General features: G+C 38.4%; 1 protein-coding gene across 2 annotated transcripts in view; it reads left to right on the forward strand.

Annotated features, from left to right (window-relative positions):
• The window catches only part of LOC139728781 (uncharacterized), a 53,033-nt gene that overhangs the window by 32,108 nt on the left and 3,007 nt on the right, over positions 1–17,918 (forward strand). For both annotated transcript variants that reach the window (XM_071639722.1, XM_071639721.1), the window contains 8 exons: positions 3,185–3,219; positions 3,894–4,196; positions 5,413–5,654; positions 6,956–7,087; positions 8,211–8,370; positions 8,793–8,832; positions 9,308–9,622; positions 15,801–16,033. In XM_071639722.1, coding sequence (XP_071495823.1) covers positions 3,185–3,219; positions 3,894–4,196; positions 5,413–5,654; positions 6,956–7,087; positions 8,211–8,370; positions 8,793–8,832; positions 9,308–9,622; positions 15,801–16,033 — 1,460 coding nt within the window. The remainder of the gene's footprint in view (positions 1–3,184; positions 3,220–3,893; positions 4,197–5,412; positions 5,655–6,955; positions 7,088–8,210; positions 8,371–8,792; positions 8,833–9,307; positions 9,623–15,800; positions 16,034–17,918) is intronic.

Genomic DNA, 17,918 nt, shown 5'->3' on the forward strand with positions numbered 1-17,918 from the left:
CTGTTCCATTTCCCTAGTTCAGCGTGTAGGCATTCTCTTTTTTCTTTTCCTTTCTCTGTCTCCATTCTTTCCGTCTTTTTTGTGAAGTCGTGTCATGTCTTTTGTATTTCTCCTGTCTTGTTCCGTTCTGTCGTAAATTATATCTGTGATAAGTATTTGTAAATAAGTAATTCATAAGTTGTTCATTTTTTGAGTGGTTCACAACATACAAGCTTGCTTTTTAGTGGACCTCTCAGTTCTTTTTTTCTCAACTGAAGCATAACTTTGTACTTTTTTGCCAGTATGTATTCTTTTGTTTATTTGTATCATTTATCTTTTACAAAGTCGAATGTTTATATTTATGATGTAATTCCAAATATATTATGCGTTATGTTTTGTTGGAAAAAGAAGAATGAAAAATAAATGAATTGAATTGAATTGAATTGAATTGGGCAATTTATTATACATTGATATTCCCCTGTAAAAGAAAGTTCTTTTACAGTTATTTGAATTTGGCTTTGGAAGATTCAAATTCTGATTTGAACGAAGTGAATAATTAAGAAATGTTCTAGAAATATTATCAGACATATAATAAGGAAGAAAATTCTGCAATATCTTATAAATCATAATACTCATTTTTTTTTAATATCGGTATTCAAGAGATTCCCAGCCCAAAATATCATGAATATGTTGAGTAGAAACAAAAGAATATGGATTTACTCTCATAATTATACGACCCGCTCTATTCTGTAGATTTTGAAGAGCTGACAGAGAGCCTTGTGGAGCGGAATAGATAACATTTCCGTAATCAAAATGTGGAAGAATCACGGATTTATATATCAAATTCAAATAAGATTCATTTACAACATATCTCAATCTTCCAAGAAAACCAATCAGTCTACTGATTTTCTGGCACATTTTTTTCTACATGAATATTCCATTTCAACTCAGCGTCGATATGAATTCCAAAATATTTTATCGCTTCAACATTTTGAATTTGAGTATTCTTTATTCTTACATCTAGTGTATTACACCTTGAGAGCATAAATCTCGTACCAAAAAGCATACTGACGGTCTTTGAATAATTGACCAATAGTTTATTCTGTGACATCCACTGATCCAAAACTTGCAATTCTGGACTCCAAGACTTTAGCATCTTTGTTGGAGTAGTACATGACTGTATCATCCGCATAAAGATGAACACGACGTGACTGGAAAATGCGAGGCAGGTCATTAATGAAAACACAAAACAGAAGAGGGCCGAGAAGAGAGCCCTGGGGCACGCCATGAGTTAAGTAAATTTCATTTAGACAATGCATTGTTGACCTTAGTCACTATCCTCCTACCCGTCAGATAACTCTTAAACCACTGAAGTGAAGCTCCATTTATACCAATTCTCGACAGCTTGTCTAACATTACATTGTGGTCGACAGTGTCAAACGCTTTCCTTAGGTCGACGAATATCGCCCCAGTATATTCCCCTTCATCCATGACCAAAAGCCATTCATCAGTTACCTTTACAAGGGCAGTTACAGTGGAATGATTTGCCCTTAATCCAGACTGAACCGGGGTTAAGACATTGTTCGCATTAAGATGGTATGATAATTGCAACGAAACTATGCGCTCGAGTAATTTCGAAATACAAGGCAGCAGGGAAATTGGCCTGTAATTATCAGGGTTCGACGTATCTCCTTTTTTATATATCGGAATTACCTTGGCTATTTTCCATGACTCTGGGACAACTCCTTCAATAATAGATCTATTTATCAAATACGTTACAGACTTATTCAATATATCAGCACATACTTTCAAAATCTCAACCGATATACCATCAATTCCAGTCGATTTTTTATTTTTCAGTTTGTTGATTTCGTTCATAACCTGAGCTTCAGATACAACTGTAAAAGTGTCCATGTTATCATAACATACGGATTCTCGAATAATATCTACTTCGGTCACGTCAGTTTTCTCAACCTGATGTTCATTTAACAAATTCATAGCAGCACTGGCAAAGCGTTCATTAAATTCAGAGGCTTTACTGTATGCATCATTACAAGAGAGATGATGAGACGATGTGCCGTTATTTCGCAAAAAAAAGATTTTAGAACATTCCAGGATTCATTTCTTTCATAACATTCAGACAATTTATTGATGTAATACTGTTTTTTTTTTCGTTTTCCTTATAACATTAGTAACTTTATTTCTCAGCCGTCGATATTCCTTCCACAACTGTTCATTATTTTGTGTAATTGCTTTCTTCTTCACCTTGTCTCTTTCTCTCATCAAGTCAAAAACCGATTCATTCAACCAAGGAGAGTATTTCTTACGCATACCATTTGTCTTTATAGGCATGTGCTTATTGGTGACTAGTAAGACCTTTTCTTCCCATTTCTTAAGAGCATCTTCCAAATTAAGGCAAGTTTCAATTTCATTCCAGTCTTGTTCCAAGAATCACGCCAAAAGAAAAAAAAAACACGAAAAAAGTCGTGCCACAAAACGATCAATAAGTTGTTAAAAAGAGCACCAATCTAGGACTACCAAGATTTAGCATCTATATCCTCAATACAGACTTCAGTGTTTATGCCTTTTTATCAATATCAAATTAAGTCGAGTCTCACCTGTTTCTTTCATGAACATCTTAAAGGTGGCAACACAACTTTGAATATTGCTTTCAAGGGTGCATGTGTGCAAATTATCATTACATAGGTCTAGCTTTGACATGACATTTGAGAAGTTTTATACGCTCATCCTCCACAATGTTATTGTGTTTAATCATTCTTAATGAACACGATGCAGGGCTGCTTCTCAACAATTCTGAGATTATACTGCGCGATTAATACTTTTGTATAAAAAGGCTATAATTTATCTGAGGGCTATAATTATAGATACAATAAAGGTAGATATTAATTGGGGTGTTGTTGTATTGACATTAATAAGAATCACGAGGTAGCTTGTCCTTTTAATGCGTGAAGTATTTTTTTTTCGTTTTATAGCACGCATTAAGGATATTTTTTCGCAGAGTTAGTGGAGGAATGCGTTAAAAAAAAGTTGAGAGAGCAATTTCATCCACATGACTTTACATGATTTCTTGGTATGTGTTTTCGGAAAAGGTTTGGTCTCGCGCGTGTACAGCTTTCTGACCGCGTCCCCCTACCCCTACCCCAATTAATCTTTCAATTCTTTTCTATCAAACGCTCCGGCAAAGGATGGTCTCTACTGATGCGATGGGACGAGTTAAAGGTGAGATTCTAACAATATAATGATATAATTGAAAAATCATCCTTTGTTACTAGACCTCACGTGCACTTCAGGACTTTTCCCGTGTTTGCTGACTTCTAATCTACTTTTTATTTTAAGATTAATTCCTTTTTTGTTTTGTTTTATATTTCATCAGGCTACGTTAATGAGGGAGAAAACATTTTAGTACATTAAGTCCAAAAATGAAAACATTTCTTTTTTTTAGCTCTCCTTGTCCCGAGGAGGCATATAGCGCTCTCCTCCCCTCCATAAATTCCATGTGTTTGGCCGCTTGATAATAAATCCCAAAACCTTGGTAAAATATCTTTGTAAAAAATCTCTCAAACAGGTCACAAATTTGTTAATCATAATGCAATTTTGATTATAATTCAAAAACATCAAAGGAATAAACATGAACTGATAATGATGTCTTCTGAAACAATTCTTAAAACAGCGATATTTCGTGCATTTGGATGACAAATGGAGCAAACGGTCAAGCTTTCCACTTCTCAACATACGATGACGCCAGAAATGTATTTAAGGTAGCTCACTTTTCTTTAAATTGATATCATTTTTTCTTTTTTTTTAATGAGTAGCGTTCATAGGAATACGTTCTTCTGAACCTCTGATCCCAATCATATTTACTGTTCAGTCTCTTTTGAAAACGTTATGAACAGCTGAGAAGTTGATTGATTCTCACGGCGGAGTGATCAGTCTTCCAAACCAGGGGATCGCGCTTACAGTACCGGAGGGAGCCCTCGACAGACCCACAAAGATTGCCATCACGACAACCGGTCCCCTTACACCATCACCGCCAGAGGACGAGGTACAAATAGGCCCAGGTGTTGAGTGCCAACCTTCGGGAGTACATTTCAATAAGCCGGTGAGGCTTACCATCCAGCATAGCCTAGATCTGGTCAGCGGAATCAGGCCTGGCGAAGAAGACGTCATCCTGTACATCAGGCCAGGAAATGTAGGAGGTAGGAACCTTGATGTGATTATAGTTCTACATCAGAGGCAGCCAAATGGAGTGGTATAGATACCCAAATATTGTCGTCTCAATGGATTAAAAGATAATTATCTCTTATCTTTCGGCCACGGAATTGAAGCTACATTGATGCCAATGCTACAGCACCCCCGTTAATATCTACCTTTATTGTATCTATATTGCCCTCAGATTAGTATAGCCTTTTTACACAAAAGTATTAATCGCGCAGTGTATTGTTAGAATTCAGGTTTGAGTTTCTTCAGTTTGTCTCCCTCTACAAATGATTTTTTTTTTTTTTTTTAAGATCGCAAATGCTGATCTGTAAATTAACAAACATGCCGGAAAAAAGGGAACCAGTGGGACTCGAACCTGTCATCTACTGCTTTCCGGGCAGCGACACTACCACCAGGCTGTCCCTGGTTGCCGGCAGTGACACGATGAACATGGAACAAATACCCAAGCTCCGAGATTCCGACATTGTTATATTAAGTAGTCCAAGGCGGACAAGGCATAAAATAAATGAAAGAAAGATATTATTCAGAGGGGTGAAGGCTCTGAATAATTGTTAATTTACAGATTAGCAGTTGCGATCTTAACAAATTTTCATTTGTAGAGGGAGACAAACTGAAGAAACTCAAACCTGAGCCTTCACCCCTCTGAATAATATCTTTCTTTCAATGTTAAAATTGTTGACAAGTAGTCCTGCATCATCATGATCATGTTCATTAAATGATTAAACACAATAACATTGTGGAAGAAGGGCTTATAAAAATTCTCAAATTTCATGTCAAAGCTAGACCTATGTAATGATAATTTGCATGGACACAGATACACCCTAGAAAGCAACATTCAAAGTTGTGTTCCCACCTTTAAGATGTTTATGAAAGAAATAAGTGAGACTCGACTTATTTTGATATTGATTAAAAGTCATAAACACCGAAGTCTGTATGGGGATGTTGATGCTAAATCTTGGTAGTCCTACGATAGATTTGTGCTCTGTATGAGAACTTACTGATCGTTTTGTGACACAACTTTTTCTCATTTTTTTATTTTCTTTTGGCCTTATCATAGACATCATCAAGAAGTAACATGGAGCTCGTATTTGTCAAACTGGAAACAAGGTTAAAGGATGCCTTTAACCAGACCTTAACCCACGTCAGTGTGTTCCCCTATGCATGCTATGTATGCTTATGTCTTCTTTTGCACAGACAATGCTGCCCTCGTCCGCAGAGAACTGAAGACCAGTTCAGAGGCTTCCCAGGAGTATGTCCTTACCAAGAAACATGCTGAGATTTACGTATCCCATTTCACATCGTTCTGGGCTTTTGTTAAGACACTTTTCGTGACTGGGAAGCGAGTTGGATGCCTGTCATTTGTGATGCCTATGAAGAGCGAATCGGACGCCGTGCTTTCACAACACGTGTACGATCTCATCCCGGGAAAGTCCGAGGTAACTGAGATCGTTCGAATGTACCTTTTAGATGTATAAGGCAGGGATTGAAATCCACTACTTTAGGAGAAACAAATTCACTCGAAATCATAATGTGGTTCTAAAAAGGGGTCGCGAAACCGGGGGGGGGGAGCAGCCCCCCCCCCCACACACACACACACACTTTTGGTTCGTGAAAAAAAAAAAAAGAAAGAAAAGGAAAATATAGGGGGAAAAATCACACCACCCTAATTTCCCACAAAAAGTGTGTTTCAGATCGCTCTATTTCAATTTTAAAAACTCAAAAGCTCCGTCCCCCTCCCACACACCCTCCCCCTTTACGTCATTAGACTTTGTACATACACACAGATGATGCACACACGGAATAAGAGCTAAATGCCGTGATTTTGCTATTACCACTTTTCTGAAAAAAAGTCCTAATTATTTCCATTATTTTTTTTTTTTTTTTTGGGGGGGGGGGGGGCTAGAAAAAAAAGATGCCAAGTAATGCAACAAAAGTTTACACCAAATCGCTGAATATCAGGTCTGAAAATGTAATATCACCTTTGTGTGGGAGGAGAAATATCCCTTTAATATGTAGGGCTACACCCTCGTGTGCATGTATCTGTCTGATTGATTAACAGACAGCGTTCATGAAATTCATTGTAACAATTAATACAAGAAGTTTATTTAAATGCTACCACTTTATGGGCAAACTGTTCAATAATAATCCACATCAAAATATCCTGCATTCTTAAACAAGTGGGGCCGTTTCAAGTCGATAAAAGACGCAAAAACATGCATCAAATTGCACCATTTACAACATCAAAATGCAAAAAGTTCTCACCGTGGGAGGGGGCGGGGGACACCCCCCTCCCACACCCTCCCCCTCTCGTTACCTCCGCTCGCTCGGGCTCGCTCGTTTCACAAGATGATATCATAGCTATGCCGGTGCGTCGGGGGGGGGGGGGGGGGGGGGTGTTTGACCTTGACACCCCCCCCCCCCCCCCCCCCCCCCGACACACACACACACACACACACACTGAAAAACGTTCCGCGGCCCCTGCTAAATAACTCTCGTGAGGTTACTTCTTGAAGATAATATGAGGAAATAATATCGCAAATTGGTCAGATGTATTATGAATGAAATTTCGACACAAAACAAGTTTGTCATACTACTAATAAGAATTTGATATTCCTTCATTTAAAAAAAATAACAAATTTCAAATCTTTCTGACATTTTATGAGAGATTTTAGGTGGAACGGAGTCCTCTTAACCCTAGGTTGAGGTAATAAGTTTGTTCTGGTCCCTTTTTAACTAGGGTATCCGAAAAATAGTCAGTAAAGGAGGTTCTGAGTACCAGGCACTACCCGAACAGGAGTTTTTCGTCGAAACGAACCGGAGGCCGCTCGAGATTACATGCAGTCAGAAACTGAGAGGCAGCGATTCGAAGGTAGGATTCGAAATTACTTCATTCGTGGAAAAGACAACACAGGCGTTATAAGACTTCATGTTCCTCGCTTCGTTTGATAAATCTTCAATGGTTAGAGTACACCTATGATGGAATTTTGAAGAGGGACATGGTAAGAAGGGCTTGAAACAATAAATATAGCTTAAATGCATAGCAGTGGACTTAAACACACTTTGATAAGATTGGATAATGTGAAAAAATAGGTCACTGAGAAATGTTTTAAACTTATATCATTTATACAATTTATATGTATATGTAAATATGTATATATATATATATATATATATATATATATACATAATATGTATGTAATATGTATATAGTACATATAATATGTATATATGCTGGGGTGACAAGACCTTGTATCTGCAATTTTGGTGAAAATGACTTTTTAGGATTAATAGTAAAATAATGGGTTAAGTGATGTCCTGTCCAAATCCCAACTGTCTTACTCCAAAAATGAAGCCACCACGGCATGTCAAAGAAAAGGCTATGCCATTCGCCACAGTGCTTTGGCATTCCTGAACATTTGACATTTTGTAGAGGTCTTGTCGCCCCAGCGACGATATACATTCATTTTGAACCGCATATAGGATTACCAAGATTTTGAATAAATGCTTATATTCATCGCACACACTTATGTATTTAATGAGACATCAATGCCTTACATATAATTATTAACTTTTCAGTATTACCAAAAATCTGAAAAAAATGAAAACAATGCATAAAAGAGACAACATGAGAATACAACTGTCCCTCAGAAGTTTTACCCATAAAATTTGACACTATTCAGCTGTCTGCTGAGCGAATTTGAGCAAAAACAGTCAGTTTTTTTTTGTTTTATATCATCAAGTACTGTATATGATAGGATATAGTATACATGGTGACGTAATATAATATGACGATGCAGCAAGAGAATGTATTCAGCTTGCAGCACAGTACAGTAGAGTTTACACACAAACAGATACACACCGTTGCTTTGATTTACTTCTCTCCTCTCACTTTAACTCCCCCCCCCCCCCGACTATCAGTAGCATTATACACCGTATGTCCACGTCGGTTTTCCATAACACGTTATCTGCTCTTTAATTCATTTATTTTGTAGACAATATCTTACACCAACATCTTCTGGCTCACTACCAATATGGTGTCCTTCTCGGTTGATTTTTCCTCCCCCAAACCTGACCAAAATCGTGTTGATTTGGAGCTTGATCAAGGCAACGAAGACACAAAAAAGACTTTCCGGATATATCCTAAGTCCAGTGGTAGGTATCGGGATTGTTGCAACAGAGAGTCAGACAAAGAGTCAAAATTCGTTTGATAAAATTATAAATGTGACTGTGATTATAATAAAAATAGTAATTTTTATAAAACTTAGTAACGGTGACGGTGAGTTAGTAGGACATTTGACTTACTCATGACATCGATGCTTTCAGCGCTTGTCATAACCTTTTCGGTATAAATTCAGCAAGGAACTCAATATAAAATGGAGATTGTGTTTCGTTCGCTATACATAGCAGCCGCTGACTCGGGTGAAATGACAACAACAAAAAATGATGTCTGTTGTTTTCATTACACTTCATGAAGGCTAAACCTGTGTGTATGCACGAGTCTGTGAAGATAGCGCGAATAGGGGTTTCTTGCATTAGACGAGTTATCTTACAGATTGATTGGTTTTTGGTTGCAGGTAACAGAGACTTCATTGGAGCGTCTGATGAAACATCAGTGTGAGTTTTTGTTCGACTTTCCCTTTTCAATTAAACCCAACTGTCAAAGCATTTCATATATGTCTTTTCCAGTGCCTACCGATTCATCTTCATTTGCCAGAAAGAGCCAGATTCTGGAAGTATTAACACGTTTTCAGACCAGGATATCTTTTGGAGAACAATTTGTTTCGGATCAGTAATCATCAGGAACATAATATTTGAGCATAGGGCAAATGGATGATACCTTGTCCTTTACGTTTAGATGCATCTGCAAGAGTGAATATTTATGTATACATATAGCATTTAAACGCATTTGAATTGCTGAGTAATCCCCACTCGAACTAAGAAAAGAAAAATACAAGCAAAAAAAAAAAAAGCAAGAGAGAAAGAATAAAGGAATACTTGAAAATAATAAATGTTACGAAATGATTATCATACAACAACAGGGGTCTTTAAACATAATATCTTTGTTTTTTGAATACTCCTTGACATTCAGATATGTTTCGAAGAAGTCGCGCAAATTCGATGGAATACTCAAGGAGGTCGCAAAACATGTTTCCAACGACGGGGACATAGAAGCTTTGGGGGATAAACTTCTCTTTATTCAACCCGAAGTTGAACGATTCGTACAGACTAATTATAAAGGAAGTGTAATAACTGAACGGGGAACTCTTGAAATGTTACGGGAATGGAAGAGAAGAAAACTGGACAAAAACCCCGAGACAACGTCCAAGGAGCTCAAGGACCTTTTGATGAAAGCACTGAAAAAAGCAGAACTTGTCAGAATTGCGGAGGAATGCGTAACTGAGAGGTGAGATAACGATTCCTCTGTATAAAGTATATTATAACAATCCTTGGTAAATTTGTTGGTCCCAATATTCTATTTTCATTGTGAGATTGTTTTACCCTAATTTAACAAGGATTCTGAAAAGCAAGGTAATGTAAAACAAGGCAAGGTTATTTTGATTCAAAGCAGTTGTATACGTCAAATTCTTAAGGCCTGGTGTGAATATACTTTTTCCCCTAATTTATCTGTAGAACGAGTGAAAAACCAGGTAAAATATGGTTTAATTCATCAATTCGTGTGAATAATGAGATTGTTTTTAAGAAAATAATGTTTCAAAGGGGTATATTAAAGATTAAACAATTATTGACTGATAATGGTTCATTTTTTTTTTCAGTTTTGAACAGTTTCGGGCTAAATACTGTGTTTGTTGTAACTTTTTAGAGTATTTTTCATTTATTTATGCTACCCGAATAGAGTGGAAAAAATAAATCGAAAAGGAATCCGCAAATGATAATGAAATAAAGACGCATCAAAAAGATACGATCTACAATTTGTTGAAAAGAACTAAGATATGTCCATATATACACCGAATATTATGTGATGAAAATTTCAATCACCTAAATCAGAACGGAAATGGGAAGAAATGATAAACCAAAACTTCAATGGGATTAGAATAAACACCGTTCCTTATATATCTACCCTAAATCAAAGACTTCGTTATTTTCAGTATAAACTTCTGCATAGAAATATCGGTGTTAATAGACTACTTTTTGCAATGGGACTATCTGACACACACCTCTGTACGTTTTGTTCAAGCTCCACTGAAACAATTGCACATTCGTTTTAGGAATGTGATGTTACTCAAAGGTTTATTGCTAAAATACAGAAAATATGTTACAGAATCAAACTCAAATTATATGAAGTGCTTTTCTACTTGATCTACAGAAACCCAAAGTGTTACAACGTGGTTTATTTGTATGCAAACTACTTTATTTTTTCTGTAAGAAATGATAAGAAATCATTACATTTTAGTCAATTTTCTCAATTTTTTAAAGCAAGCGAAGAAAGTATAGACGAATATACAGTATGTCTGAATAAACTAAAGGTTTCATATCGCAGGGGCCGCGGAACCGACTTAACTCCCCCCCCCCCCCCCCCACACACACACACACTTTTGGTTCGTGAAAAAAGAAAGTAAAGAGAACACCCATGAATTTGAATTTCCAAAGATTCCGCCCTTACATTAAGTACCCGTTTAAGCACCGGCGTAGCAAAAGAGGGGGGGGGGGGGATGGTGGGGGAAGTCGCCCCCCTTAAGATTCTGAATAATTCTGAGTGCACAAGACTTATCACTTACATTCCGAGAAATCAATTTTAGTTCCCTCATGTACAAGGGGAATATCCCCTTTTAATCACCCCTTTCCTCTCTAACTCTTCCCGATCATTTTTTGTTGTTGTTGATAATTTCCCAAATATTCCATCAAATATGCGTATACGAGATACAACAGTATCTCAATTTCTGAATTGCAGGTGTGAAAATGTAAAATCACCTTTGTGTGCAAGGAGAAATATCCCTTATGTACACCCCTCGTGTGCATGCTTTTTCTGTTTGATTGCTTAACCCACAGCGTTCGTGAAATTCATTGTAAGAATTAATACAAGAAGTTTATTTAAATGCTACCACTTTATAGGCAAATTGTTCAATAATAATACACATCAAAATGTGCTTTCTACCTTAAACAAGTGGGTTGATAAAACACGCAAAAACATGCATCAAATTGCACCATTTACAACATCAAAATGCAAAAAGTTCTCGGTTGCTTCGCTCCCTCGCGTAGGAGCCGCCCCCATATCATATCCTGGCTACGCCGGTGCATCTAAGCGGGGGTGGGGGTGGGGGGTGGGGCGGTGTTTGACCTTGACACTGAAAAACGTTCCGCCCCCCCCCCCAATATCAAATGGAATCATATTTATATTATTAAGACGTTTTGTAGCTGCCTGTCAATTTTGTGTGATTTTTCTTTATATATTGTATGTGACATTTAGTTTGTATTTGAATGTTTAAAGTGAATACAATTTCTTTGTGGAAAAAAAAGGGAATGTAGCAACTTCCTTCTTATTACATACCATACCTTAATATATTAGCAAGATTATTTTCCTGGCGTCGTTTCTTTATCTATATCTATATTTCTTTGTTTCTTTCTTCTTTTTTTAACTCTAATAAACGAAAACAAACCTGGTCCAATCTCTTTGTAAAAGCTTGTATCTTGTAACCCAGGGCCCTGTTTCATAAAGCTGTTAAAGTTACGCGTGACTTTAGGAACGACTGGAATATGAAGTGCCAATATGTGTGCCCATTTTTTCCCCTTACGTTTCAACAAAGTACAAATGTACGTCGATATTTCATCTACATTGGTGCAAAAATTCACCTTCAACTAAAACATGTAAGGATGTAAGGATTGTAATTACCATCTGCAAATATCAACTTCAGCTATTGAAATTAACAATAATTGTTTGGTAGCCATATTTAAGTCGTTCGTAAAGTCGTGCAAAATTTGGCGAACAGCTTTATGAAACAGGGTCCTGGTATAACAAGAAACCTGATAAAACAAGGTCGTTTTCATGGTCCCAAGGTCCTTGTTACAAGGCTCCAATGTAGTTTTGTAATTCGATTTCAAGTTATGACGCTTGGCTATCGCATCAGAGGAAGATTGGGGTCTAAAAAACTGGACTGTAGACGACTTCTATTATAATAATCATATAATGCAATGTTAGGTTCTTAGGCTCTCACTGGCAATCACGAGAGACTCAAATTCAAGTTGAAGTTTATGTTGTTTTATTTCATCTCCAACTGAACATAAATACAATAAAATACAATAAAACATTTGAATAAATATGACACGAAATCAACTAATGCACCTTAAGGAAACAGGGAAATGTTATTTGAGATACAAATGAATGTCGTGAGCTTATGTCAACTTCCGAAACAAAGTTGTCGGAAATGCAGGGGACTGATAAAAACATAGCTTGTAGCATGCAGTCTCCTCTTAAAAAGAAAATCAATTGCAAAACTAACACACAAAAAAACTATGTTGAGAAATAGAAAAAATACAGAGAAGTACACTCACACACACACACTGGCGTAGCCAGGGGGGGGGGTGGCGATGGGGGCGGTCGCCCCCCCCCCCCCCCCTAAGATTTGGACCGGGGATTTGGGAGGCGGAAAAAAAAAATGCGTGTATACTGTATGCATGCACATGAAGCGGGTCTCCTTTGCAACCTTTCATCAAATAAGATATTTTTTTTTTTGAAGATTTCACTCAAAGTGTGCACCAGATCGTTGAATTTCAATTCAAAATATGCAAAATCTCTCGTTCTTGGGAGGGGGTAACCCCCTCCCAAACCCTCCCCCTCTGTGCCTCTTTCCCTAGCTAAGTACACTTTTTTGATTTACACAAAATTATGAATAATTCTGAGTGCACAAGACTTATCACTTATATTCCGAAAACTCAAGATTCTTTCATATATAAGGGGAATTTCCCCTTTTAATCGACCCTTTCCTCCCTCAGCCCCCCCCCCCCACTTTTTTTTTTTTTTTTGGTGATTTCCCAAATGTTGATTCCATCAAATATGCGTATACGAGATATCTCAATTTCAACCATAAAAAGGCAAAAGCTCCATCGGAAGGGAAGGGTGGAGATAACACTCGCCAACGCCTTCTCCCTGCTCGCCCCCACCCCCCCCCCCCCCCCCCCCCCCGCCATGCATAGAAGTAGACTGTGGCTATACCCAGATCGCTTTATTTCAATTCTAAAAACGCAAAAGCTCCGCGAGCGGGAGGGGGAATCCCCCTTCCCCTAAGCTCTACCTCACTAGACTTTATACATACACACAGATGGTGCACATTCGGAATAAGAGCTAAATTCCGTGATTTTAACACTTCGATGAAAAAGTATTGCACCAAAACTTTGCACCAGATCGCTGAATTTCAGGTCTGAAAACGCAAAATCACCTTCGTGGCAGGGGATATGCCCCTATCTACACCCTCGTGTGCATGATTTTTCTGCTTGATTGCTGAACAGACAGCGTTCATGATATTCAGTGTAAGAATTAATACAAGAAGACTAGTGTATTTAAATTATACCATTTTATAGGCAAATTGTTCAATAATAATCTACACTAAAATATACTGCAACCTTAAACAAGTGGGACTGTTTCACGTCGATAAAACGCGCAAAAACATGCATCAAATTGCACCATTTGCAATATCAAAATGCAAAAAGTTCTTACCGTGGGAGGGGGGACACCCCCCTCCCACACCCTCCCCTCCCCCTCGCTCGCTCCGCTCGCCCGGGTTCAGTCGCATTCATGATATTCATTGAAAAGAATCAATACAAGAAGTGTGTTTAAATTACACCATTTTATAGGCAAATTCTTCAATAATAATCTACACTAAAATATACTGCTATATACCTTAAACAAGTGGGACTGTTTCACGTCAATAAAACGCGCAAAAACATGCATCAAATTACACCATTTGCAACAACAAAATTCAAAAAGTTCTTACCGTGGGAGGGGGGGACATCCCCCCTCCCACACCCTCCCCTACCCCACCGCTCGCTCTGCTCGCTCGGGTTCAGTCGCGTTCATGATATTTAGTGAAAAGAATTAATACAAGAAGTGTATCTGAATTATACCATTTTATAGGCAAATTGTTCAATAACAATCTACATCAAAATAAACTGCTACCATAAACATGTGGGACTGTTTCACGTCGATAAAACGCGCAAAAACATGCATCAAATTGCACCATTTACAACATCAAAATGCAAAAAGTTCTTACCGTGGGAGGGGGGACACCCCCCTCCCATACCCTCCCCTTCCCCGTCGCTCGCTCCGCTCGCCCGGGTTCAGTCGCGTTCATGATATTCAGTGAAAAGAATTAATACAAGAAGTGTATTTGAATTATACCATTTTATAGGCAAATTCTTCAATAATAATCTACACTAAAATATACTGCTATATACCTTAAACAAGTGGGACTGTTTCACGTCGATAAAACGCGCAAAAACATGCATCAAATTACACCATTTGCAACATCAAAATGCAAAAAAGTTCTTACCGTGGGAGGGGGGACATCCCCCCTCCCACACCCTCCCCTACCCCACCGCTCGCTCTGCTCGCTCGGGTTCAGTCGCGTTCATGATATTTAGTGAAAAGAATTAATACAAGAAGTGTATCTAAATTATACCATTTTATAGGCAAATTGTTCAATAATAATCTACATCAAAATAAACTGATACCATAAACAAGTGGGACTGTTTCACGTCGATAAAACGCGAAAAAAACATGCATCAAATTGCACCATTTACAACATCAAAATGCAAAAAGTTCTTACCGTCGGAGGGGGGACACCCCCCTCCCACACCCTCCCCCCCCCCCCCCCCTCGCTCGCTCCGCTCGCTCGGGCTCGGTCGCTTCGCTCCCTCGCAGACTAACCGCCCCCCTAAGATGAAATCCTGGCTACGCCGTTGCACACACACACACACACACACACACATACCGACGTACATTAACAATCACGAGGAAGCTCTCTTGTAAAAAAAGGAGAAAATAGATACATGTATAACATACATTGTAGATAGATGGATAGATGAATAGATAGAGATAGATAAGTATGGAAGGTATGACATGAATTGAAACTGAAGTAGACAAGAGAAGGGAAAGGAGACGGTGGGTCAAAACGAGGGTGTGTGAAGTCCAGAAGCTTGGGATCACTGAGGTACAGGGAATTGTAAGAATGATATGGAAGAAAGAAGTAGTAGGATTAAAAACAAAACAACGCAACAACAGGAACCTTGGCAGTTAAGGATGACAAGATAATAACATATTGTGTTGTGTAAGAGTTTCTTGATACATTCTTTCGTTTTTAAAGTAAAAGCATTAAAACGTAAAGATTCTTTTATCCTTCTCACCAGGGATAACTCCCCTAAAAAATAAAGATGAGAAAGAACTTGTTTCCTAATAGCGTGCTACTGATTTACTTTGATCTTATCACGCATCGAAATTAATGTAAATTGCCAATCTAAAGAGAGGTGCGAAACGGGAAAAAAAATCATCATAGTATAAACGATATAAAGATAAAAGGCATGACTAAAGTTTATGATATTTGAAAATAAAAATATCTTTTCTTTACCTGTAGTGATTGCGAATCTGTAGAGAGCTCCGAGGAGGAACTGTCACATCGCAGTGAAGAAGCTTGCCATGACGTCAGTGTTAAGGTTAAGAATACTGCAGACTTGACGGCCGAATCGCTGAATGGAGACAGTGACTCGCAGAAAATTACTGATGCACTTCATGATGTCGAGAGCAAAAGTGAGACTGTGCCTCTAGGCACGAGGACAGACGTAGAACCAAAAGAACTAGACAGAAACGGTAAGCCTATATTTGTAGCTTGTTTCTCGTTTGTTTTTTTGTTTTTTTTTATTATATGCATCGTTTATAGAACGCACATATACCTGGTGTCCCACAAAGAGGGGGACCTCCGATTTTCAAAGCTTTGCGAATAAAAATGTTATGTTTTTCCTTTTCTATTTTTTCTTTTCTATTTTGTTTTTTTGTTTTCATGTGATAAAACATTCACTCCTGTCAAGAATGACATCAAGACTAGAAATTCATTGCGTAATTCTGATTCTTGTCTTGTTTTTCCGATGGTGCCCACAATCAACAGTGATTGATAGGTTAATTATTACGGCATATATATTCAAACGAAGATGCTTGCAAGTCCTTTCCTCCACTATCCCGATTCTACTTAGATATTTCCTTTGATTTGGAGTTTCATTTTTTTTTTTCTGTTTCCATTTTAATGTATGTAAGATTACTGACGTATGACTCTTGGCAAAAAAGTTTCTCGAGTCATAGCCTCGACAGTATTCTTGACTAGATCATTTCCATTCTTTGATGGTATGTTGTAGAAAAGATCCCCCCCCCCCCCCAATTTATGTTTTGCTGGTGGCGAAGAGCTTGGAACTGCTTCTTGTGGGAACGTCGTTGCCGAGTTGGCAGTGGAGTCAACTTTGAATTGATTGTCGGACTAGCTATTGTTGCTGATCTTGAATAGCATGGGCCGTCGTGACAGCTTTCTTCTGTGTCCTAAGGACTACCAGCCAATGATCTTGATCGTCTGGCTTACACTTTATTTGGTACCTGCTCATGTCAAAGCGAGCAGCTCGTCTGTATAGGCCCATTGCCTACAGCTTGTCGATGTTTTCTTTTCTACATGTTCATTGTATAGCAGGGGAAAAAAAAAAACGAATGAGGCATATTCTAGCACAAGTCGAACAAAAATGCTCTATACGCGTTCTCCTTGATGTTTATAGAGTAACCTAGGTCTTTAGATCCTATGCAGAAGCCAAGTGTCTTGTTTGCTTTGTTGTAGACGTTGTTATAATGTGGTTATTCTAACCATGTTCTGCTGATAAGTAACAACCAGGAGCACTGACGATTTCCAGTTGTGGCCATGCAGTTGGTAAGATGCTTGCAGTGGTGGTCTACTCCCTGTGATTGTGTTGAGAGTGTTGCGTTTATTCTGGTGAAACTTCATTTCATCGCTCTCCACCCATTCATCGAAGGCGTTGAAGATCATTTTTGCTGTTGGTCTTGATCATAAGTACTCGTCATCACCCTGTACGGTGCTTTATCATCTGCAACAGAAGTGCAAATGAAGTCAGGTGTTTCGGCAGACTGATCGTTAATTCGATACAGTAAATCACTGACCCTTGCGGTACTCCTGATCTGACGCAAAGGATGGACTTTCCCCGTTGGCCGCAGTACCTATATAAACTGCTTGACGACTGGAAGAAACTGGAATTCCTGACAGATTGAAGCCCTGGACCCATAGCGATGTAGTTTATGTTGGAGCACGCTCCGGTCAAATACCTCGGCAAATCCCATAATCAAGATCTTAGTCTGCTTCCCATTCCGTAAACAGTATATATAAGCTCCTCCGTAAGGTCCTATAGCTGTGTGTCACACGAGAGACTGAGGTTTACGATATCCAAGCAAACCATTTGCTTCAAAATGCTGGGCCATTATTGCATTAATCACAATGTGCGCCATGGCCCCCACGCTCATGTGAGGGATGGCGGTCTGTGGCAATTTTATGAATCATGGTCATTTTCAGCTTTTCTTCCGTTTTTACCCTTGAAACGCTAATGAAAATGCCTAGAATGACATTTTCTTGTTGCGTAAGCCTGAACATTGTTCCGAGTGAACAGAACAAAGAAAAGACGTATAACGAGCACAACATGTGTTACTCTGT

The sequence above is a fragment of the Diadema antillarum genome, unplaced genomic scaffold (assembly GCF_040938485.1).
Source record: "Diadema antillarum isolate AM-2024a unplaced genomic scaffold, OU_Dant_1.0 seq00000198_RagTag, whole genome shotgun sequence".
Classification (NCBI taxonomy): Eukaryota; Metazoa; Echinodermata; class Echinoidea; order Diadematoida; family Diadematidae; genus Diadema; species Diadema antillarum.